The sequence below is a fragment of the Bufo bufo genome, chromosome 5 (assembly GCF_905171765.1).
Source record: "Bufo bufo chromosome 5, aBufBuf1.1, whole genome shotgun sequence".
Classification (NCBI taxonomy): Eukaryota; Metazoa; Chordata; class Amphibia; order Anura; family Bufonidae; genus Bufo; species Bufo bufo.
Genome location: NC_053393.1, coordinates 413,600,288 through 413,626,649, shown reverse-complemented (window position 1 = coordinate 413,626,649; position 26,362 = coordinate 413,600,288). Strand labels below are relative to the sequence as shown.

The window sequence follows — 26,362 nt, the reverse complement described above, 5'->3', positions numbered from 1 at the left end:
TATTTCATGAGGCATCACTATCTGTCTTAAAAGCAGAGATATTTCAAATTTTCATTAACTTTTGGATTTTTTTATAAATAAAGGTAAAACATATTGAGTCAAATTTACCATTAACATGAAGTACAATGTGTCATGAGAAAACTATCTCTGAATGGCTTGGATAAGTATAAGCGTTATACCACATAAAGTGACACATGTCAGATTTGCAAAATTAGGCCTGGTCAGGAAGGGGGTAAATGGCCCGGTCTGGAAGTGGCTAATATAAATTACCAAATATCTAAGGCTCTGTTCACATTTATGGTTGTATCATTCTTACAGTCAAAGATACCGGAGCTCAAAACTCCTGCACACTTCAGAATTCTTTTATTAAAGGGAACCTGTCACCAGGATTTTCGGTATAGAGCTGAGGACATGGGTTGCTAGATGGCGGCTAGCACATCAGCAATACCCAGTCCCCATAGCTCTGTGTGCTTTTATTGTGTAAAAAAAAACGATTTGATACATATGCAAATTAACCTGAGATGAGTCCTGTCCCTGACTCATCTCACGTACAGGACTCATCTCAGGTTAATTTGCATATGTATCAAATCAGTTTTCTTTTACACAATAAAAGCACACAGAGCTATGGTGACTGGGTATTGCGGATGTGCTAGCGGCCATCTAGCAACCCATGTCCTCAGCTCTATACACAAAAGGTTCCCTTTAAGGATTATGCTTAAAGGCAAGACAGACTTCTGTTACCATTGAAGATTATCCTCCACAAATAATCTATAAATAAGAATTCAATAGTGCGCTGGAGTTCTGATCTTCGCGGATTACTGGGTTGGAAACAGACAGCCAGCACCTTCACACAAGACCCACTGTGTCATGATTAGATTGTTACAGACTAGATCAACCTGTAGAACCTTATAACATAAATGACCCATCAGGATTTGTTGGAAAACAGGTTTGCCATAGCTTCCTTGGTTGTGTTATAAATTTAAGTCATAATGCGAATGTGAACAACGCCTTAAAGGCATTGTCTGGGAATAAATAACTATTGACTGAAGGCCCCTAGCCTACATCATCTACTGAAAGACTCATACTTGCCTGCTACCTGCCACTGCGGTCCTGTGTGCTGGCTCCCGTCCGCAGTCTTCCTAGCTTGTTTTCTTCCAGCCAAGTATGGACATGTTCATCTATGTCACTGCAGCCAATGATTGGTTCTAAGCGACTTGTCACGGCTGGAGCCAGATGACCAGGTTCCTGACTGGCTGGGAAAAAACAAGCCAGGACTGAAAGATGATGGAACAGGAGCTAATGTGCAGGACCAGAACAGGAGGGGGCTGGTAAATATGAATCTTTCAGTGGACGATTCACGCTATATAGACCTTGAGTTAAAAGGGTTATGCCATTATTAATTTTAAAAATGAAAATCAGACATAACATATTACCGTAAGTGCTAATCTATTTCTAACAAAGTTAGAACCAGCCCTGTACCTCACATGGATCCAGAGCTTCCCCTAGTAATTGCTCCAAATTTTCTGCTAGATTTTCTCCAGTTTGGCAGCTCAGAGGGCTTGTTCTTTCTCTTAGGGCATGTAACTAAGGGCCAGTAACTGTCACAGCTTCTAACAGTAGATATGGCTTGTAGCAGTTGAAGGATGGAACTGAGCATGTGCCTCAGTAGTTATAGCAAGGGGAAGGGGGCATCATCATAATGAAGTAAAGAGAATATGTCTCCCAACTAAAGCCTTTTTGTAAAAGAGAGTAAATTACAAAAGTAACTTGTTTTTCATGTTGAATTATATTAAAATAATGTTAAATGGTGCAACAACCACTTTAATGGTTAATTATTCCCAGAAAACCCCTTGAAAATTCCAAATAATGGCTACTTTATGTTTGAAAGTTGGCATTTTTGTGTAACTTTTCTCTTTTAAAAATAAATTAGTAATTTATGGAAGACAACGCAACATGCAGAGCTGAGCGCACAGCCAGCTAAGGAATGTCTCCTTTTCAATACCCAGAACAAGAGACAAGGCTCTAACAGACAGCAGCATTTGCCAAAGCACCAGTTTCTCTTCACCCGGAACAATGTCTCCTTTGTGTGGACAGCATTAGATGGCTCTCGGTCCCCATTCTGCAGACATAGCTATAAAGGATGCAAAGTGTCAGAAAGAAAGACTGCGGAGCCCTACAACAACTTCTCCGCATTAATGGACGCTGTTCATTTTGTGAACATGCCCTTCCAGTAGGAGGGAGATCTGTGTTTTAGTTGGAGCCTTCAGTAATGTGTGATGTCTATAAGCATAGACGGCTACAGCACATCATGGCCAAAGAATGTGGATTGGATTTGTATCATTTACAGTGGTATCGCATTGCATGAAATTATGTATAATTCATATTTGTGTTCTGCATTACACATCTTGCATATGATTACTTAGAGAAAAAATATTATTTAGAGAAAATATTTTATCCTTTAAAGGCCTGCAGAAACATTTTAAATATAATTTATAGATATATACATAGGCTGTCAGCAGTTTTTTGCTGCCCTATCTAAACTGACCCTGATCACTTACTATTTTCCAGCCAGTGGTTTTCTTAAAATTAGCAATGAGAAGCTCAAGTGATAGAGACCCAATATTCATGAGCTGTCGTTTCCCCCCCCCCCCCCCCGGCATCATTGACAGCTTTATTCTTATATTTTATAAAGTTTATATGCAAAGAAGTATCTCCCAAGAAAGAGAGCCATTGGAAGTGGCTCCTTATGATCAAGATCTGACTTTCCAACAAGCCTTGGGATTTGACAAGGGCATATAGCCAGCCCAGATATCACTTTTAAGAGACCGGTCCTGTACCGAGACTTAATGGAAGGACTTAATGGAATTTGTAGGAACGTGAAAGTACTCCATGGTATGGAGACTTATTGGCAATGCTCCATGGGAAACAAATATGCAAAGAGGTATCTCCAAAGTGAACCATCTCACCAGCTTTCTAACAAACCTTGGGATTTGACAAGGGAGATACCTCTCTGTATATTTGTTTCCCATGGAGCATTGCCAATAAGTCTCCATACCATGGAGTACTTTCACGTTCCTACAAATGTTTCTGATAATCTACCCATCTAAAGGTGTCACAGATCACCCGATTAATGAGCAAAACACTCGGTTGAAATGATCTGAGGTGAAACCTCAATCAGCGTGCTCAGGAACAATAAGTTTGTATGGGGACGAGCGATAGCAGCAGTCATCACTCCTGCCCCATACTGTGGAGGTGATCGCTGCATGTAAATGAGCGTCACCTCAACTTAACTAGCAGCTTAAGTGGAGACAATCAGCTGCATTCCGCAGCATTTAAATGCTCCTTTAGTCTCCAAACAGGAGCCGTCTCTTTCAGGACCTTTCGCTAAGCCTAACATTACAATATTAGTACCTGGCAGTATAGTCAGGGTGCTTTTTCTTTTTCAGCTTGGCTGCTCCGTTCCCTCGCTGTACCCCTGTTCACTTTTGCCGCCATGTATGCTAATTAGCAGCATCGGTACATGGAGGAGAAGACAGCTTGGTTTCTCAATGGTCATATTCTTCTCCCTGGCTGTAAGCTGCCCAATCGCAGTGTAGAGCTTTTTTTTCTCCCAGGCTGTCCCTGGTAAATCCGATTAATTCATCAGAGTAATCTACTTGTGGTAGAGGGACTGTCCCTCTACCGCCAGTATACCGCATTTTTCATATGGGATCAAATTAAAATGGCTGAGGGTCTCGTGTGTGAATATACTGGATTCATAATTCATTGTGCCGCATGCCACAACCCTGGGTTCAGGTTCATTACTGAGAATATTCATCCACGCGCTGCTACTCAGAGTAACAGCACATGCACAAGAATAAAAAAAAATCGCGAGACCCACAGCCATTTAAATGTGATCTTATAGAGAAAAATGCACTATACTGCTGGTAGAGGGACAGTGCCTCTATCACAGGTAAATTACTATAATCAACGAAGCGGTACAAACCGATTCGCCAATCGCTAGTTCAGTTACCTTACTTCTTCCTGTAGGCTCCATTGCTGCCTTTGGTTACAAATTCATACAGAATTTTTTTTATACAGCAGCAATACTTAATGCCACAAAGCAATTCAACTACTAAAAAAGGGAAAGAATGATTCAAGTCTAGTATATAAACATTTTTCACATCTTGAATCTAAAGTTTCGTTTTTTGGACAATGTGATAAAACATACAGACATGGATGAAAACCATTTGAATCTTGGATACGGGAGGGGATTTTACAGTGGTTAATCTAAGCAATGCCCTAAGAGACAGTAATAACTAGATCAACAACTGAATGTAAAAAGCAATAGACATCAACATGACTAATGGTATTGAGATATTATTTAGAGTTTATTTGATCCAGGGAGCTCATCCGATTGCTCCTGTGGGATCAGAAAGGAATTATATTTCACTAATGAGGTAATACTGGCCACAATTGTCAAGGAGGTTTTGCTTTAGCAAAATCACAGAACTACCAAGTCTTCCTCTGGGCCAGGGGCGTTGCTAGGTTAAAACATTTGGGGCCTGGGCCCCTGATGTTTTGTCCCAGGCCCCGAATGTCCTGCCTGCCAGATAGATAGAACTGTATTGCTGTCCTCAGGACGGCCATACAATTAAATCTAATGTACTGGAAGAGCTGAAGGACCTGTGATAACATCACAGGTCATGTGACCAGTAAAACAGGCAGTGGTTGAGAAGGACCTGCGATGATGTCACCATCATGGGACCTGTGCAGGAGAGGACGGCAGTGAAGAGGTGAAGTCCTGGGGAAAGAAGCTGTGGTGATGGCTGCTACATGAGGAGAGGTAAGTGAAGGGAGAGGCAGAGAAATGCTGGGAGTTGTGTTTATTTAACTGGGACTGTATGTTAGGGCTGAAGGGAGGGATGTTATTTACAAGGAACTGTGTGCTGGAGGTGGCAGGGGAGGGGGTCATGTTATTTACATGGGACTGTATGTTGATGGTGGCTGTAGGAGGGAGTGATGTTATTTATATTGGACTGTATGTTGGAGGGGGCTGGGGGAGGGAGTGATGTTATTTACATGGGACTGTGTGTCGATGGCATCTGTGGGAGGGAGTGATGTTATTTAAATGGGACTGTATGTTGAAGGAGGCTGTGGGAGGGGATTATGTTATTTACATGGGACTGTATGTTGGAGGTGGCTGTTGGAGGGAGTAATGTTATTTATATGTGACTGTATGTCAGAGGGTGCTGGGGGAGGCATTGATGTTATTTATATGGGACTGTATGCTGATGACGGCTGTGGAAGGGAGTGAGGTTATTTATATGGGACTGAATGTTGAGGGGGCGATGTTATTTACATGGGACTGTATGTTGGAGGTGGCAGGTGGGGGGAATGATGTTATTTACATGGGACTGAATGTTGAGGGGGTGATGTTTACATGGGATTGCATGTTGGAGGCAGCTGGGGAGGGGGTGATATTATTTACTTGGGACTGTATGTTGAAGGCGGCTGGGGAGGAGGTGATGTTATTTACATGGGACTGTATTTTGGAGGGGGCTGTAGATAGAGAGGTATGTTATTTACATGAGAATGTATATAGGAGGGCGCTGGAGAGATGGTGTGATGTTATTTACATGGGACTCTATGGCGGAGGGAGGGAAATTATGTTATTTACATGGGACTATAAATTGGAGGGGCTGGAGGGAGGGGAGTGATGTTATTTACATCTGGAATGTATTTTGGAGAGGGCAGGAGAGATGGTGTGATGTTATTTACATGGGACTGTATGGTGGAGGGAGGAGTATAACTACAGACATTATAAATACTGGGGGCACTTCAGGGTGAGCATTATAACAGTAGGGGGCAGTATAAATACTGGGGGCACTGTTGGGGTATTATAAATCCAGGGGACATTATATGTGTTCTTATTACTACTGGGGGCTCTATAGGAGGGACTTATAGATCCGCCTTATTACTACTGAGGGGTCTGTAGATAGCTTTATTACCACTGGGGGAACAATTGGGGGGATTATTTCTACTGGGGGCTCTGTGAGGGTATTATTAATACTGGAGGGTTCTTCTACTAATGGGGGCACTCTTGGGGAGCGTTATCACAGTTGGGGGCACTGTAGGGGGCAGTATTACCAATGAGGAAATTCTTGTGGAGAATTATCACTGTTGGAGGCATTATATAGGGACAGTATTACTAATGAGGGCATTCTAGAAGGGAATTACTATTGGTGGGACTATGAGCAGTACTATTACTATGGGGGGCACTAATTTTTCTTCAGGATAGTATTTGGGGTATTGGGGAGCACAGCGAGCAGCAGGATAACACTGTGGGGACTCAAGGTTGGGAGATAATGATAGAAATGTGAGGAAGCTAAGATGTCTGTGTGTCACACTCTGCAGAGACGAGGCGCGGCTGAAAGAAGTTGTACGGACCAAATGGAGAAGATGATGACAGAGAAGAAGACGTCTACATCGGAGGAGACGTCACCTGGAGGCACTGGATGTGACAGATGACCGGGGCAACTTAGAGAACTGGGCCATATTCATTGGGGCTTGAGACCCTAGCAACGCCCCCTGCTCTGGGCCAAGTAGCTAGATCTGAGAAATGTTACATTCATCACTGTCGTTGTCAAACCTAAGAAACTACAGTACATAACCCATACAGCACATCTGCTTCTTTTTTAACATCCATGTCAATTGTAGTCAATCAATTGTAGTCAAGTGCATTCTCAAAAACTTGCAGCGGCTCACCTTTTAAGGTCATAACTGGATAAAACCCTTGAGTAAGGCTTAGTTTCACACTATCGTTAGAGACGGAACAGCCTGCCGGATCTCTTTGCATTTCAGCATTGGCTGAAGCTTGTAACCATAATAGGGACTGGCGGAGATACAGCCGCATTCTGGAAAATATGCCACATATCGTCTGGAAGAAAACTGCTGGGCTGATTCTCAGCATATTTGCTGGATCTCCGCCAGTCCCCATTATAGTTAATGGGACCGAAGTCTTACAAGCTTTTGGCAATGCCGGAATGCAGAGCGATCCGGCAGGCTGTTTCCTGCCGGACCAACCTGCTGGATTGCTATGGCTATTGTGAAACTAGCCTTGTTGTGTTCACATCAGTTCGCATAAAAAAAGTTATTTCCACTGTTGTGCCTTATTGGAAGTGATGGATGCACTGGATCCATTGCATGATGGCTGTAGACTGTGCTCGACTCTATTGACTATAAAGAGGGACATCAGGTTTCTGTCATGTGGCCTGTATGCGGCGCTATTTTGTCTAGTATTTTAAATTGAGCCTCCAACACTGATGTGAACAAAGCCTAATGCGGTTGAACAGGACAGAGATACTGACAAAATAGTAGTTCACCATGAATGAGAACCCTATAAGCGGAAGGTTGTATAATCTGTTTCTACATGTTGACTTTTGCATTATTTTATCGGACATTCCTAGACATATATCACATGGACACTTACCTTGCACCCCTCACATGCACTGACTCCATAGTGATATCCTGATGACTTGTCCTGACACACAAAACAGGGTTTGTAAACTCGAGGAGGAGGGGGTGGGGATGGGGGACTCGGCACCAGCTCCTCGGAACTAGTACTCTGTGTTTCGATGGCTGTAAAACAAAAAAAGAATACAAACTCCTTAAGTGTGAGATATAAATGTAAAAGCTGAAGATAGCTTTGTGAAGGAGCAGATGACTGTGAACCACCTGATTGCTCTATATGGTTTCCACCTAAGCTGATGGGATGGCTTCTCTAACCTCTGTACTCAGATACTTCCACAGTAGATAAAGGCAGTGGGTGTTCTGCGTTATACTCTTCACTGCTGTTTCCAAACTTGACAACGCTAAAATTTACAACTACAGCAAGCAATCAGGGAAGCTACAATGAATAGGAAGGGGCTCGCCATGACGTTCATCCAGTCTGGACTGAAAGGAAGCAATGCTCTTTCTATATACAATGCTTATTTACTCTGCTGGACGCAGCAGGGAGTATATATTCATGGAATACACAAATTCTGCTGTGGAAAGTATATTCAATTCCTGGTAATGGCACCGATCAGGAACATCACTACAAGTTCTGTGACTAGTATCTAAAGAGGAACACTGCAGCTACACTGACGTATGAACAAGCCAAAAGGATACCAGCAGAAATGTGATTAACTAATCATGTAAATGGGGTACGCTTAGCCGGTCTGGACCTGCCCCAGATTTATCACTCAGGCTGGATGATAAATATGGTAAACAGAATAGGCAATTTTCTGTAACTCTATCCAACCTACTGGTTGGCTTACGTTAAGACAAAATTGTGGCGTAATTCTGTAAATAAATGGCGCACATTAGGACACACACTCTTCCCATAAAGCCACACCCTTTCCTTGTATCAGGCTAGGCACAGATAAGTTCTTTAAACCTAGAAGCGCCAAATTGCGCCACTGGGCCACTCAGGATTCACACGGTTTGAATGTAGCCCAGATTCTGGCCCGTATTCTGCACTGAAATATGCAGCAAATGCAGGTCCCAATTTTATCAATGGGAATCAACGTTGGCAACATGCCCCTTCTTCGCAGTTTACAACCTATATATTCAGTACCAGTCAAAATATTTGACACACCTTTACATTTTTTCATGCTTTAGTTTTTTCTGCGTCTCACAAGGACATGGCCATTGGAACCAAAATTTGAAAATTTTGACTCATCACACCAAAGTACAGATTTCCACTGGTCTAAAGTCCATTCCTTGTGTTTCTTGGCTCAAGCAATTCTCTTCTTCTTCCCCAGGAGTGGCTTCTTTTGCTCCAATTTGACCATAAAGGCCTGATCCTCACAGTCGACTCTGAACAGCTGATGCTAAAATGTGTCTGGTACTTGATCTCTGTAAAGCATTTATGTAGGCTCTAATATGAGGTGCTTTTAATTTAATTTGTTTTTGAGGCTGGTAACTCTAATGAACTTCTGCTCTGTAGCAGAGGTAACTCTTGGTCTTCCTTTCCAGGGAAGGTCCTCATGAGAGTAAGTTTCATCATAGCATTTTATTGCTTTCAAGACTGCATGTGAGGATTACTTCAAAGTTCTGGAAATTTTTCAGACTGACAGTCTTTCATGTGTTAAAGTAATGATGGACTGTTCCTTTGTATTAACTTACAGTGGCTCTTCCCAAAGAATTGTGCTAACCACTCGTGGAACTGTGTACCAATCCTACATCTGCACAGCATAACTGATAGTCTCAAACACATTATGAAGGCAAGAAATTCCACAAGTGAACTCTTGACAAGGCATACCAGATACTGACTGTATGAAAGCAGCCTTCATTGAAAAACATTCCAGGTATCTACCTCATGAAGCTGAAGTGGGAGAATGGCAAAAGTGTGTAAGGTTCCATTTAGACGAGGCCATTTTCACAACTGTTACAGTCTATGGGGCCATACACATGGGCATGTTTTTAACTGACAGTGCATAGCAGCCATCAGAAATAGGACATATCCTATTTTTGCCATTTTGACGGCCAGATGGATCCCATTGAAATCAATGAACCTATATTTAATGGCTGTTTAGATATAAGTGCCCCTGGCTAACGGCTATTAAAACTGGGTACATAAGGAGTGCGGAAGGTAAAGAGTTAAAAAAAAAATACTTAGCCCTCATCTATAGCATGCATGAGAACCCTTTTTAATTTGCTGGCACTATCTCTACTGTGGGCACAACTAGGGACTGCTATTTCTACTGACACAAGTGGGGGCTATTATGTCGACTGTGGGCTAATATAGATACTGGGGATACAACTGGGGGCCAGTATTTCTAGTGGGGCCATGACTGGGGGGCATTATTTCCACTGGGGGCTATTATATCTACTGGATGCACAACTGGAGGCTATTATATATACTGTGGGCTCAACTGGGGGCTGTTATAGATACTGTGGGCTCAACTGGGGGCTATTATGGATACTGGGGGTACAAATGGGGGCCATTATTTCTACTGGGGGCTATGACAGATATTAGGGGCACCTTAAAACTACTGCAGACACTACAGAGGGCCATTTTTATTCTGTGGGAACTATGGGGGCATTATACATACTAAAGACTCTGTGGGGGTGGACTTTATTGGCATAAAAAAGACTTTTTAAACACCCATGCACAAAATGTTGTCGCATGGTTCGTTTTTTACGCTGAAGAGGCCAGGCCATCAGTCCCAGCAAATTCACTAACACTTACGTCTGTTTGCAGGAGTAAATGACGAATGAAAACGACTCCAGTCAGGGGCTGGTCTCATTTTCAGTCTAGGCACACGGAATGGAGACTACATCTAATTTATGATGAGACGTGCGCCTCGTCATGAATTAGGTGCATCCTCCAGCAGTGGAGCAGCTATCAAAGACCAGACGTAAAACTCCGGGTCTTTGATAAATTACCCTTAGGCCTCTTTCACACGGGCGTGTCCGGATGCGTCCCGGTGCATTGCGGCAAACCTGCACGAATAGGAACGCAATTGCAGTCAGTTTTGACTGTGATTGCTTTCCGATGTTCCGTTTTTATCATGCGGGTGCAATGTGTTTTGCACGCGCGTGATAAAAAACCGACTGTGGTATCCAGACCCGAACTTCTTCACAGAAGTTCAGGTTTGGTTTAGTTGTAGTGTAGATTGTATTATTTCCCCTTATAACATGGTTATAAGGGAAAATAATAGCTTTCTGAATACAGAATGCATAGTACAATAGGGCTGGAGGGGTTAAAAAAAAAATACAAAATAATTTAACTCACCTTGATCCACTTGTTCGCGCAGCCGGCATCTCTTCTGTCTTCATCTGTGAGCAATAGGACCTTTGATGACGTCACTGTGTTCATCACATGGTCCATCACCATGGTGATGGATCATGTGATGAGCGTAGTGACGTCATCAAAGGTCCTATTGCTCACAGATGAAGACAGAAGAGATGCCGGCTGTGCGAACAAGTGGATCAAGGCGAGTTAATTTTTTATTTTATTTTTTAACCCCTCCAGCGCTATTTTACTATGCATTCTGTATTCAGAATGCTATTATTTTCCCTTATAACCATGTTATAAGGGGAAATAATAATGATCGGGTCCCCATCACGATCGTCACCTATCAACCGTGCGTGAAAATCGCACCGCATCCGCACTTACTTGCAGATGCTTGCGATTTTCACGCAACCCCATTCATTTCTATGGGGCCTGCGTTACGTAAAAAACGCACAAAGAGGAGCATGCTGCGATTTTCACGCAACGCACAAGTGATGCGTGAAAATCACCGCTCGTGTGCACAGCCACATAGAAATGAATGAGTCAGGATTCAGTGCGGGTGCAATGCGTTCAACTCACGCATTGCACCCGCGTGGAATACTCGCCCGTGTGAAAGGGGCCTTAAGGTTTACGGTTTGTTACTTTTTTCTTACTACTTAAAGTGAGTCTTTCACCGAATATGACCATTACAGACCACTCAGATCAGGTTCTCCATTACTTTCCCCAGATTACTATGGTACCTTTCATATTGCAGTCCATCGCCGATTTGCTCCAAAAAACACTTTTATACCATACGGTAATTAGGTTCTGAAGGTGCCCAGGGGCGGCGTTCATGCGGCCGGTGCCCAGGCCCCTCGGCGCTTTGCTTACCAAACTCCTCCTCTTTCACCCCTCTGGCCCGCCCTTGTTTAATCTGATTACCTCCTCCTCTCTGTCTGAAATCCCGCGTCCTTGCCGCTCCACACATTCCTGGCGCGTGCGCACTGCATTGCCCATTATGGGCAGAGGAACAGGGACTTTGAATGCACATGCGCCAGCTTGCGCAACCCGATCCAGCCGGCGGAGGCATGGGATTTCAGACGGAGAGGAGGAGGTAATCAGATTAAACAAGGGCGGGCCAGAGGGGTGAAAGAGGAGGGGTTTGATAAGCAAAGCGCCGAGGGGCCTGGGCACCAGTCGCATGAACGCCGCCCCTGGGCACCTTCAGAACCTAATTACAATATGGTATAAAAGTGTTTTTTGGAGCAAATCGGCAATGGACTCCAATATGGAAGGTACCATAGTAATCTGGGGAAAGTAATGGAGAACCTGATCTGAGTGGTCTGTAATGGTCATATTCGATGAAAGACTCACTTTAATTCCATATGTGTTCATGATTCATGATTTTTGTGACTTCAGTATGAGTCTACAATCTAGATGATAAGAAACCAAGTAAACCATGGATTGAAAAGGTGTGTCCAAACTTTTGGCTGGTAATATATATATATATATATATATATATACACACACACACACTGTGTATATACCAGTAAGCAGATAATATTTTCATCAGCATTAACATTCTAGCATGGATTTATGGATTTTTGCTATTTTTTGTGCTGTTTTTTAATGTTTTGGAGAAAACTCTAAAATAAACGCAGCTATAATGCCACATGTGAACAACATTCCTTACATTTAGACAAGCAAAGTAATTTGTCAGAAGTTCTTGAGGGGACCATAAAGAGACATATTTATATGGATTACACTCAAAATAAGAAACTATTTTGGTTTAAAACCAGTCAGCCGTGTACACTGGTTCAACATATTCCATTCTCACATTTAGTCCAAAGGAACAGCTTCCTAATGCTACTCGGGAGAACACTGCAATGTGACATTCAACAGAAACAGCTCAATTCTCTGCAGCTTAGACATGGCTCTACTTTGAAAACAAAATCTTATGAAATATAATTAAAACGCGTCCTCTTCTTTTCGGGTAGGCGCTGTCACCGTTTTTAGAAGGCAATCAGAACATGGGTGACTATATGTAAAACAAGTAAATCCTCAGGGGTTATACAGATCTGATCTCAAGCGAAAGACAATTAAGACCACAAAACAAAATCACCTCGAAATATTCTGTTTAATAATCAGGAGCACACATTAAGAAAAGAAGGTGTGATATCATTTATACTATTTGTAACAAGCCACTGAACCCTAGAATTGAAATTTCTGCACGTGTGAATTCAGCAATCTATCCAGCACTGGTATGCCTGGCCAGCGAATAAAGCGGTTTCCTCCTCACAAAAGAGGTAGAGAGGGAACTGGTAAGCAGGAGGACCCATCAGCTCTTCAGACATAATAAAACAGGAGTAGCCTCCAATAACAATGCTGGACCATTTTTTTTACGACTTTGCATTATACTGTCCATCTATTAGACCTTGTGGAAATAGATGAATACATTAAGGCCTCTTTCACACGACCGTATGGCTTTTTCAGTGTTTTGCGGTCCGTTTTTCATGGATCCGTTGTTTTGTTTTTTATTTCCGTTTTTCCGTATGGCATATACAGTATACAGTAATTACATCGAAAAAATTGGGCTGGGCATAAAATTTTCAATAGATGGTTCTGCAAAAACGGAACAGATACGGAAGACATACGGATGCATTTCCGTATGTGTTCCGTTTTTTTTTGCGGACCCATTGACTTGAATGGAGCCACTGACCGTGATTTGCGGACAAGAATAGGACAAACGGAAACGGAATGCTCACGGAGTACATTCCGGTTTTTTTGCGGACCCATAGGAATGAATAGTTCCGTATACGGACCGCAAAAAACGTTCATGTGAACGAGCCCTAAAGAGGAGGAATAACAAAGGAAAGCCGCAGCAAAGAGTTGTAGGAAAAGTTGTTATTTTGTGGGGAACACAAATACAGGGAGTGCAGAATTATTAGGCAAGTTGTATTTTTGAGGATTAATTTTATTATTGAACAACAACCATGTTCTCAATGAACCCAAAAAACTCATTAATATCAAAGCTGAATATTTTGGAAGTAGTTTTTAGTTTGTTTTTAGTTTAGCTATTTTAGGGGGATATCTGTGTGTGCAGGTGACTATTACTGTGCATAATTTTTAGGCAACTTAACAAAAAAACAAATATATACCCATTTCAATTATTTATTTTTACCAGTGAAACCAATATAACATCTCAACATTCACAAATATACATTCTGACATTCAAAAAACAAAACAAAAACAAATCAGTGACCAATATAGCCACCTTTCTTTGCAAGGACACTCAAAAGCCTGCCATCCATGGATTCTGTCAGTGTTTTGATCTGTTCACCATCAACATTGCGTGCAGCAGCAACCACAGCCTCCCAGACACTGTTCAGAGAGGTGTACTGTTTTCCTCCTTGTAAATCTCACATTTGATGATGGACCACAGGTTCTCAATGGGGTTCAGATCAGGTGAACAAGGAGGCCATGTCAATAGATTTTCTTCTTTTATACCCTTTCTTGCCAGCCACGCTGTGGAGTACTTGACGCGTGTGATGGAGCATTGTCCTGCATGAAAATCATGTTTTTCTTGAAGGATGCAGACTTCTTCCTGTACCACTGCTTGAAGAAGGTGTCTTCCAGAAACTGGCAGTAGGACTGGGAGTTGAGCTTGACTCCATCCTCAACCCGAAAAGGCCCCACAAGCTCATCTTGATGATACCAGCCCAAACCAGTACTCCACCTCCACCTTGCTGGCGTCTGAGTCGGACTGGAGCTCTCTGCCCTTTACCAATCCATCCATCTGGCCCATCAAGACTCACTCTCATTTCATCAGTCCATAAAACCTTAGAAAAATCAGTCTGAGATATTTCTTGGCCCAGTCTTGACGTTTCAGCTTGTGTGCTTGTTCAGTGGTGGTCGTCTTCAGCCTTTCTTACCTTGGCCATGTCTCTGAGTATTGCACACCTTGTGCTTTTGGGCACTCCAGTGATGTTGCAGCTCTGAAATATGGCCAAACTGGTGGCAAGTGGCATCTTGGCAGCTGCACGCTTGACTTTTCTCAGTTCATGGGCAGTTATTTTGCGCCTTGGTTTTTCCACACGCTTCTTGCGACCCTGTTGACTATTTTGAATGAAACGCTTGATTGTTCGATGATCACGCTTCAGAAGCTTTGCAATTTTAAGAGTGCTGCATCCCTCTGCAAGATATCTCACTATTTTTGACTTTTCTGAGCCTGTCAAGTCCTTATTTTGACCCATTTTGCCAAAGGAAAGGAAGTTGCCTAATAATTATGCACACCTAATATAGGGTGTTGATGTCATTAGACCACACCCCTTCTCATTACAGAGATGCACATCACCTAATATTCTTAATTGGTAGTATGCTTTCTAGCCTATACAGCTTGGAGTAAGACAACATGCATAAAGAGGAGGATGTGGTCAAAATACTCATTTGCCTAATAATTCTGCACGCAGTGTAGTCATAAAACAGATGTGTCAGAAGATGCATGATGTGTAACACAGAGATAAATGTCTGTATGACGTCCAAACAGACTACCGTGGATTTATGTAACCGCGCCCTCGTGATGTACTTCGATATTTTAAAAAGTAGGTTACTAATTAGTGATGTAAACGAATCACTCCCGGTTGCAACCAGGATGCTAAAGAACAATGTCAGAACCAGCACAAGGACCCGGAGAACCTTGCATATCTTGTACACTTGGAATAACTTTTCCCTCGGTAACAGATAAGGATATCAGGGAGGAATTTTGTGACCACGTTTAGAAAAAAAAACAAAAAAAAAAACAAGGCCAAGAGTTTTCCTGCTGATCATAGACCTGTAAGATGATCTTTGTAATCCACAAGGGGTTTGTAGCTACAAGATTTCAATGAAGGCCTCCATTAATTCACTGGAGCCATCAGCAAGTTTCATCACTATTACACAACCATATAACAAACTACTCACAGAATTTCCATTCCTTTCAGTAAACAGAAGAGAGACCACCCAATTCTTCAAGTTCTCGAAGTCAGATTCACATAAAAGCCTTTATAATTTAAAGGGGTAGGCCACCTCAACAAAACTTTTCCAAACGGACTATAAATAGCACAACAAGTGACTTACTCATATAATGTTATTATAGAATCGGCGCCGATGTCTCCTTTTTAGAAGTTCCACCCCCTTCTTGACTGACTGATCAGGGCTCCCATCCAAAATATGATTACTTATGGAGGGGCATGTGACCAGACTTGTCCAATCAGTGGCCTCCACTGAATAACACTATGCATGGCACTGTGCATTTGTAATGCCATGCTCAGTTATTCAATGGAAAGGTCTAGTCACGTGCCTCTCCATAAGTTGCCATGTTCGGGATGAGGGCAGAGTACAGTCAGTTAAGACACTGTTATGGAGAAGGACTTATGATATGAGGACATCAGTGCTGATAAGTCACTTATAGTACAGTTTACAACACTCTCTGGAACCATTTTGATAAGATGGCCAAGTAATTGGTCTTAAAAATCTCTTAATTATGAGTTTGAACTGAAGGTGGAGTGCTGATCATCTGATTGCCAAAGGTCCACCATCAGATGCCCTCAACGATTACCTATCATCACCAGGGGAAGCTGCTGCTGGCTAAACATGGACCTGCATTGCTCAACCATGTAAATGTATGTGGCACGTTTTAAGTGTGGCTTTGTTAGATGGTCGTCTGAAGAGTGACAGACCCTTCTTAGATGCCCATAAGACCTAATAAAGGATATGGAATGGGTTGTCTTCTTGAGACAACCAATATACTTTTACTCCCTTTCCTAGCAACTTTGGCTTTAAATACATCAATACATCTAAAACTGAATCATATAAGGCAAAGTAGGGATAACAGTTAAAGCTGTGGGAGTCCAAAAGCTGGGGCCCCCACCGTTAACGAGAACGCGGTTCCTGTTTCCCCTGTTTAAATGCTTTGGCACTGCGGACATAGCGAGTGCTGTACTCAGCTCCAGTGGATACTGGATAACGTGTTGTTACTGGAATACCCCTTTAACCTCTGCATGAACTTAGGGAAACATTTGTGCAACTAAAAATCTGTTTATCTGAACTGAGATTTTTGTTTTTGGCGATCGGCACATGAATTTCTGCAGGGGACATTTACAGAAATTCGGGAAACCAAATCTGCTCCATGTGGATAGCTCCTCAAACAAAGCTCGTTTGCAGCTATTTTATGACATTAAGGGATTGTATTATCAGCAAGATCCTAAAATTATGTTATTATTGGTATAAAGCATCTGTCAGCAGGATTAACACCGTTCATCCAAGCATAGTGCCTGGGGTTGATCCTGCTGACGATACCTTGTCTTGTGAAAATGAGTTGCAGCATTCCCGAAAAAAGAAGCCTTTTATTTCTTAAGCAAATGAGGGCTCCAATGCACTGAGGGATGTGGCCAACAGTGTAAAGATAGAGAAGCTGAGGTGCAGCGAGTCCCTCATTAGATAAAGAATGGAAGTCTTTTCACAGGAATAGCACTGCAATAGATTTTCACAGGACAAGTATCATTTTATATAACAGGATCAACCCCATGCTTGGTTTCAGAGGTTGATCCGGCTGGAAATGTTAGTGGATTGGAGCCCTGTAGGCTTATTATATAGTGCCTTTACAAGTAGCGGAAAAATCTGCCAGAAATTACGTCACATACAGACATCCCCCATGCTATCCTATGGTGTTGAAAAGTGACAATCGCTGAAATAACATTTTGCTGCTTAAATACTGATGCTGTACGCTTTGGATGCCATTCTCCATTGAATGGAGCTAAACCACCAGCAGACACTTGCTCTGCAACACAGCGACATGTGTCATGCACAGGGTTGCCAACCAGAATTTTTCTTTATTCTGGACAACTTATCCCAAAATCACAGACGGACAACATTTTTTACGGACAATTTGGAAAACCATAATGAATGATAAAGAATATAAGCTCAATACACTGATAAGAACTCATTACCAGCAGGTACTGTGAGCTGGAAAATGATGATAATTACCACCAAAATAATCTAGTCAACCACCATCAGCCTAAAAAAAAATCACCGACACCTCTATTTTTTTTCACGGACAGAGAAAAAAAGTTGCCTTTATTAACAGACTCTCCAGAAATTTATGGACGGTTGGAAACCCTGGTCGTGCAACAATAAATCGCACGACATGTAGGGTAAAACTACACTGCAAAATGTGTTGCGCAACATATTGCTAGTCTATGGTGTCGCACTACGACATGCTGCGACTGCGACAGTCGCACAAAAATCCATTTATTTTTCACAGCTGGAATGGTGTTCTACTTTACAACAGTTTGATAAATCTCCCCAATACTCTTTAAAATAAGGGACAGCTATGCCTTAACAGTGGGGTTCCACAATGAATGCAGAGGCCTGCTCTACATTTCAGGTGAAGTCACTTTTCATTCCGGTCTATGTGAGATATGGAAAGAGCCTGTGCCAGCGCACAGCTTGTCCTCCCCTTTTATCTGCACACATACCAAGACCTCTGGGTAGTTTCTGAAAGCGCACTGGACGTGCTGAAGGAAGCGCACTTCATGCGCACAACCTGCATTCCTTACTGTATGTGCCATCATGATTTTTCGTATCACCATCATGATGCTACGGACAGGCAGCAATCACACATGCAGTTTTTTATGCCATTTTTAATGCAAAACACAGGAAAGATATAAAAGAGACATTATATATATATATATATATATATATATATATATATACACACACAAATGCAAAAAATCATATTTAGCATGGCTGGATCTTAACAAGGTTCCAAGTAGAGCTTCAACATGCAACAAGAAGAAATGGGGGGGGAGACTAAACATTTTTTGAGCATTCAATTTAATGAAAACAACGAATAAACTGAAACAGGCTGTTTTTCAGCTGATCAAAAGTTTAGGACCACACCTCCAAAAAAAAAAATTAAACCCCCCCAAAACAGAAATCCAACTTCCAAACATGAACTCAGTAATGAGTAGCTCCGTCGTTAGTGTTTATCACTTCAAAAATTTGTTTCGGCATGCTTGATGAGGTGAGTGGGAACATTCCATGAGGTTTCCATGAGGTGAGTGGGAACATTTCTCCAAGTGGTGAAGACGGCCGCACGAAGGCCATTTACTGTCTGGAACTGTTGTCCATTTTTGTAAACTTCCCTTGCCATCCATCCCCAAAGGTTCTCAATTGGGTTTAGATCAGGGGAACACGCAGGATGGGCCAAAAGAGTGATGTTATTCTCCTGGAAGAAGTCCATTGTCCTGTGAGCATTGTGTACTGTAGCGTTGTCCTGTTGAAAAACCCAGTCGTTACCACACAGACGAGGGCCCTCAGTCATGAGGAATGCTCTCTGCAACATCTGGACATAGCCAGCGGCCGTTTGACGCCCCTGCACTTCCTGAAGCTCCATTGTTCCACTGAAGGAAAAAGCACCCCAGACCATTATGGCGCCCCCTCCACTGTGGCGCATAGAAAACATCTCAGGTGGGATCTGCTTGTCATGCCAGTAACGTTGGAAACCATCAAGGTTTTTCTCATCAGAGAATAAAACTTTCTTCCACCTTTGAATGTCCCATGTTTGGTGCTCTCTTGCAAAGTCCAAACGAGCAGTTCTGAGACGTTCAAGGAGACGAGGTCTTTGAAGACGTTTTTTGTTTTTGAAGCCCTTCAGTCTCAGATGCCGTCTGATGGTTATGGGGCTGCAGTCAGCACCAGTAAGGGCCTTAATTTGGGTCGAGGATCGTCCAGTGTCTTGACGGACAGCCAATTGGATCCTCCGGCTCAGTGCTGATGAAATTTTTTGGGTCTTCCACTTGACTTTTTTGTTCCATAACCCTCAGGATCATATAAGAAATTCCAAATGTCTTACTGCGTCCCACCTCAGCAGTGATGGCGCGCTGTGAGAGACCCTGTTTATGCAGTTCAACAACCCGACCACGTTCAAAAAGGGATTTTTTTTTTGCCTTTGCCATCACAACGTGTGACTACCTGACAGAAAATGACAATGAATCCACATCTTTGCACAGATTTGGCCTTTTAAAGGCATGTGGTCCTAAAATGTGGATCAGCTGAAAAACAGCCTGTTTCAGTTTAATCGTTATTTTAAATTAATTGAATGCTCAAAAAATGTTTTGTCTCACTCCCATTTCTTCTTGTTGCATGTTGAAGCTCTACTTGGAACTTTGTTAAGATCCAACAATGTAAAATATGATGTTTTGCCATTTTTCAAGTGGTCTTAAACTTTTGATCAGGACTGTATATATTTGGTACATACCCACGAGATGTAAACGCCGCAGATTTGCTGCTGCGGTTTTGCTGTACAGTAGCAGCAAAGGAGATGAGATGTTATAAAAAAAATCTCATCTACTCTTTGGAATGTCCTGCACCTGAATCCACACATGACAAGTGGTGCAGATCTGAAATCCGCAGCATGCCAGTTTATCTTGTAGATATCTGTTGCGGGTTTCACCCTTTGCACTGCAGAGGGTTACATTTGGGGCAAATCCAAAGGCATTTACATAACTAAATCCACAGCACGATCTGCCCAAACTGGTGCGGATTTTAGCCAGATCTGCAGTAGATTAACTGCTCATTCACACCTGCATATTACAGATCCATATTAATTATCTAAAAAAAAATTATAACTGAAAAAAGTTGCCAATGCCCTTTAATGGTCTTATTTACATTTCCTTTTTCACATGGGTTGTTTTTACCCTGAAAGAGGTTATCCCAAGACTAATGAAAAAAATGAAATCAGACACCATATAGTACATGACAATCTCTTTCTAACAAAGCTAGAACCAGCCCTGTACCTCACATGGATCCAGAGATCTCCCCATTCATTGCTCTACTAGATTTATATCAAGCTGACAGCTCAAGGGGAGTGTCCTTTCTAGTGCAGCTCAAGGGAAGTGTCCTTTCTGCTGCAGCTTTATCCCTATCACAACTCTGGAGGCAGTTGAAGGATGGAGCTGAGCATATGCGACCATCTCACTAAGCTAGACAAAGAAATAAATAAAAAATCAACCAGCAGGTGGCGCTATACAGATACATTGTATTGAATAACTCAGTGGCTATGCAAACGTTTTTATTACATGCAATAACAAAATAATTCAGATCCAGGTCCTGGTTTGACAACTGTAGAATATTTTTCATCTGACAACCCCTTTAAGATTTTTTTTTTTTCCAATGAGTACTATTTTTAGCCTGTAGAAGTCAATATGTTGAAATTAAAAATGTTCCTTGATTGTATAGTTCTGATTTTTTTTTACTACCTATCCCCTTTTCTCTGGATCACAGAGGTTCCCAGCAGTTGGACCTCCCGCAATCTGTTATTTATCTCTTTTAGGTGCTTCCACATGTTTATTGCGGTATTTTTTCGCAAATGTGCTTTTTGCTGCATTTTTTTACGACCCGCTCTATGTTAATGGGAAATATTGAAGCACAGGACAAGCATTTTTTGGACATTTTCACATTGCCTTCTCTATAGGGAAAAAAACGCCATGAAGAAAACACAAGTGGTAAGATACACTGTGTGCAAAAAAAGGCAAGAAAAAAAAAACAATAGAGAAAAAAGCGCCAAAACCACGGTTGGTTTACTGGTACAAAAAAAAAAAACAGCGCCAAAGTCAAGGGTGAGGAGACCCCAATCACACCCTGCATATTATGCACGGATTTTCATATGGAAAATCCGGAGCATAATACAGTACCAGGTAAATAGATACACAGTGTAGAACTTTTCCGCGCATAAATTGACTTATATTGCAGATTTTCTGTGTCAATTGTTTTGGTGCAGATTTCACACTCCTTACAAAGCAATCAGTCAAAATCTGCAGAAACTCAGCGAAAACTCATGAATATCTTCAAAAACTACAATGCTGTGTGCATGAAACAAAACAAAGAAAAAAGCAGCACAAATTTTTAAAAAAAGAGAAAAAGAAATATTGTGCATCCATATATCATCTGCATTTTCATGCACAAGTGTGAATGAAACCTTAAAGGATAACTGTCATATTTTTTATTTATTTGCTGGTTTATTAGAGCTAGGCATGTATACCTGATTCTAGTCTGTCAATGATTGCCAAAAGATCTGTAATTACCTTATAATAACAGCTTTCATTAATGTCCTCTGTCCCTTTCCACTGCTCCCTTAAAGGGATTCTGTCACCAAGTTTTAGGCTATAGAGCTGCGGACATGCATGGCTAGATCGCCGCTATCATGTCCGCAATATACCGGTCCTATAGGGCTGTGTGCTTTTATTTTCTTTAAAAAAGGATTTTAGAGATATGTAAATTAGTCTTGAATGTGTCCAAGGGGCTGTACGAACCTTCCTGGAGCCCAGCCACGCCCGCCTGTGAAGGAGCCCAGCACCGCCTATGACCTCCGAATCTCCTCCTTTCATCACCGATAGATTGCCGTAATCTCGCTATGCGTGAGCTCGCGCATGCGCAGTGCCGGTATAGTGTTCCTTCCCTGTGCTGGCATCAGCCTCAGGGAAAGAACTGCGCATGCGCGAGCTCGCGCATCGTGAGATTACGGCAATCTATCGTTGATGAAAGGAGGAGATTCGGAGGACATAGGCGGTGCTGGGCTCCTTCACAGGCGGGCGTGGCTGGGCTCCAGGAAGGTTAGTACAGCCCCTTGGACACATACAAGACTAATTTACATATATATAAAATCATTTTTTAAGCACAATAAAAGCACACAGCTTTATGGGACAGGTATATTGCGGACATGCTAGCGGCGTGTCCGCATCTCTATAGCCCAAAACTTGGTGACAGAATCCCTTTAAAAGACCGTTGCTATGGCTTGTCTGTCTCCAGCTAGGAAGACAGAGGGGCGGTCCTTCACACTGCATGCCTGCTTCAGAGTAAGGAGGCGTGTCTCTCAGTAATCCAATCTGATTGGCTGACAGGAAGCTGCTGGCTACAGCAAGTTTGTATGTGAAGTGAGGGAAAGAAGTTTTGACCTCAGAGAACTGGCAGAAGAGCCCACTTGACAAGATCCTCATAATGTAGGATTCAAAACAGCCATAACTAAGGGGAAAACTCAAGGAAAACAGTAGTAAGTGAAGAAACTAAAGATTGATTTATGCATAATGCTGCTGCAGCAGTAACATATTCTAAAATAAAATATCGACAATTTTTTATAGAACAAAATAAAAACTACATATATATATATATATATATAATATATTTATATATATATACTGTCCGTCCCAAAAAAAAAAAGTCGCAATGTCACAAGATTTATTTCCATCCAGTGTTGCATTCATTTTTCACCAAAATCTTGCCTTGATGATGGTAGAGTCTGACTGCAGCGCAAAGCCTTCTCCAGCACATCCCGAAGATTCTCAATGGGGTTAAGGTCTGGACTCTGTGGTGGCCAATCCATGTGTGAAAATGATGTCTCATGCTCCCTGAACCACTCTTTCACAATTTGAGCCCGATGAATCCTGGCATTGTCATCTTGAAATATGCCCGTGCCATCAGGGAAGAAAAAATCCATTGATGGAATAACCTGGTCATTCAGTATGTTCAGGTAGTCAGTTGACCTCATTCTTGGAGCACATACTGTTGCTGAACCTAGACCTAACCAACTGCAGCAACCCCAGATCATAGCACTGCCCCCACAGGCTTGTACAGTAGGCACTAGGCATGACGGGTGCATCACTTCATCTGCCTCTCTTCTTACCCTGATGCGCCCATCACTCTGGAACAGGGTGAATATGGACTCATCAGACCACATGACCTTCTTCCATTGCTCCAGAGTCCAATCTTTATGCTCCCTAGCAAATTGAAGCCTTTTTTTCTGGTTTGCCTCACTGATTAGTGGTTTTCTTACGGCTACACAACTGTTTAGTCCCAATCCCTTGAGTTCCCTTCGTTTTGTGCATGTGGAAATGCTCTTACTTTCAGTATTAAACATAGCCCTGAGTTCTACTGTTTTTTTTACTTCGATTTGATTTCACGATCATTCAGGATTTTTTTCCCACCACATTTCTTCCTCTAATACGATTGGTCCTCACTATCCTTCTAGTTTTTAATAATGCGTTGGAAAGTTCTTAACCCAATTTTAGTAGTTTCTGCAATTTCCTCAGATGTTTTCTCTGCTTGATGCATGCCAATGATTTGACTCTTCTCAAACAGACTAACATCTTTTCCACGACCACGAGATGTGTCTTTCGACATGGTTGTTTAAGAAATGAGAAGCAACTCATTGCATCAGTTGGGGTTAAATAACTTGTTACCAGCTGAAAGCTAATCACCCATGCAGTAATTATCCAATAGGAGGCTCATAACTATTTGCTTAGTTACTTATTTTTTTGGACAGGCAGTATATATATATATATATATATATATATATATATATATATAATTCATTCATAAAATCCCTTTATTTCCAATTCACAGACAAGACTGGAATATCAGAAAGCCACAGACCCTAAAATATCTTGGAACAATGGCCCTCTTGACAATTCCCAACATGTCTGGAATTTTTCGAGTGAGGTTAACTAGAGGATCTACTGGCGAGCATCACACACGCTGCTCGGCGACGGATAATAAGGTGCGGCGCACTTTCTGCACACTACGTCCGCGCTGGGACATGGAGGCATCCCTGTTTAGTTCCTGATTGGAAGCAGCATATTTTTCCTCGGCCATAGAAACATTTACTGTATTCTAATATGTAGTCTGGACAGCTGAGCCTTACAGCTAAAGGAGCTGTAAAGCAAAAGGCATTTCCTGCACTGCCCCAGGGGGATTACCAGCAATGAGCTCAGAGTCCCTGGTGGGAAGGAGCAATTTCAGCTAATTAGGGTGAATAGCGGAGTTGCCTTTGGTCAATACATTCTCTTAGCCCTCATTTGTGTTGGCACCACAAGAAGCCGGTGAGGACTTTCTATTCTCTTAGTGTGTGTGCATACACTTCTGGAGTGCATGGCCTGCAGCTCACAGGCATTAGGCACAAAGTCAAAGGAAACGCCAAAGTTCAACTAGAGTACAAGTAATTAGAACCAGATCCTCTGCTCCTTGAATGTGCCGCCATTGTTTGAGTTATTTATATGACGCCAGCTATAGTCCATATACATTTAAAGGCCATCACCGAATAGCTTTCTCTTCTGTCTAGTGTCTTTCGAGAGGAAAGTTATGTACTTAAGAAAATCTGCTATTCTTAGGCTGTTCCTTTATATGTCATATTAGACGGGTTTATAAAGCTCTGGGGCACAATATAACCAAGCTTTTGGCTGCTGCAACGAGTCTGAAAATGTCCCTTACCTGGCTGTGCGGAGGAATGAAGTCATGTTTTGGTCAGTGAACACAGAGTTTGTTACAGGGGAAAAGGTGTTACATGGAGTGGTGCCAGACTTGACTTAGTGGTAACCCAGTCATGACCCCTGGAGGGGTACGTGCCCCGGTCACAGTGGATGCTGACGGGGAACAGTTGCTGGGTTATCGGTCCCTGCTGTTCCCACTAAACGCAGGCAACAGGTGCAGATCCTAGCACAATATTTGAGGTGAACACTTTAATTTTTATGTTCTTCCAGTGAAGGAAAACTCATCAAGAAAGGCAAGGTGAGGTCAGCAGGCGCAAGAAGGAGGGTCACATTCCTATCCCACTGCACGCAAACATAAAAAGCATCTATAGCAATGGGCAGAACAAGTCTAAAAAGAAACAGAAACAATAGAAAATATAGATGGATGATAGATGATAGCTAGATGCAATGATAAAAAAAAAGAGATAGATAGGAAGATAAGTAGATAAATAAAGAGAAAATGCGGCAGCACTACAAAAAGAAGAAAAAAGGGAAAAAACGGGTGCAAGTCCAAAGGGACCAGACTATTGCCCAATGTACATAAACAGTAAACAGGCAGCACTACAAAAATAAAAATTATTTATTCACCCATGTGAATGCGCAACGTGTTAGCTCAGAGGTATAGAGCCTATCACAAGATAGATAGATGATAGATAAATAATAGAAAGACATAGATAGATAGATAGATAGATAATAGAAAGACAGAGATAGACACCCAGATAGATTGATGGGATATATAGCTAGCTAGATATTAGATAGATTAAATGATAAAAGTTGTTACTGTAGATAGATTTATAGATGGATACAGATAGATAAAAAGAGATAGATAGGTAGATAGAAGATAGATAGATGATAGATACAAGTAAGTAAGATACAAGACCTGTAACTAAATGACAACTGGCAGATAAATGCTGCAATGAGATTTCTTACTTATATTATTCCCTCCAGATGTATACGCACTCCACTTATTAGGATGAGAAGTAACACACAACCCGTCCAGCACAAATAAACCAAATGCAATTTAAACAAATTATCCCACAAAATAAAAAATGAAGGCTGACCACACATGTGGAGACCAGGCTGTTTAGAGGACAGATGATTAGCGTTAAAGGCTGAGTCGTAAACTTAGAGAGATCTAAAGCTACAACTATTACATTGTGCAAAGCTATAATCCTCCTGACTGGCATAACTAACGCACTATATATCTATTAGTTCTACTTTCCATCCTCCAGACAGAGGAATGGTAAACATTCAGGAATCACTGCTAGCTTATCTAATACCA

At 41.9% G+C, this 26,362-nt stretch overlaps 1 protein-coding gene across 2 annotated transcripts in view; it reads right to left on the bottom strand.

Moving 5' to 3' along the window:
- Positions 1-26,362, bottom strand: part of RARB (retinoic acid receptor beta) — a 197,704-nt gene that overhangs the window by 156,087 nt on the left and 15,255 nt on the right. For both annotated transcript variants that reach the window (XM_040433155.1, XM_040433156.1), the window contains exon 2: positions 7,472-7,620. In XM_040433155.1, the coding sequence (XP_040289089.1) occupies positions 7,472-7,620 (149 nt within the window). The remainder of the gene's footprint in view (positions 1-7,471; positions 7,621-26,362) is intronic.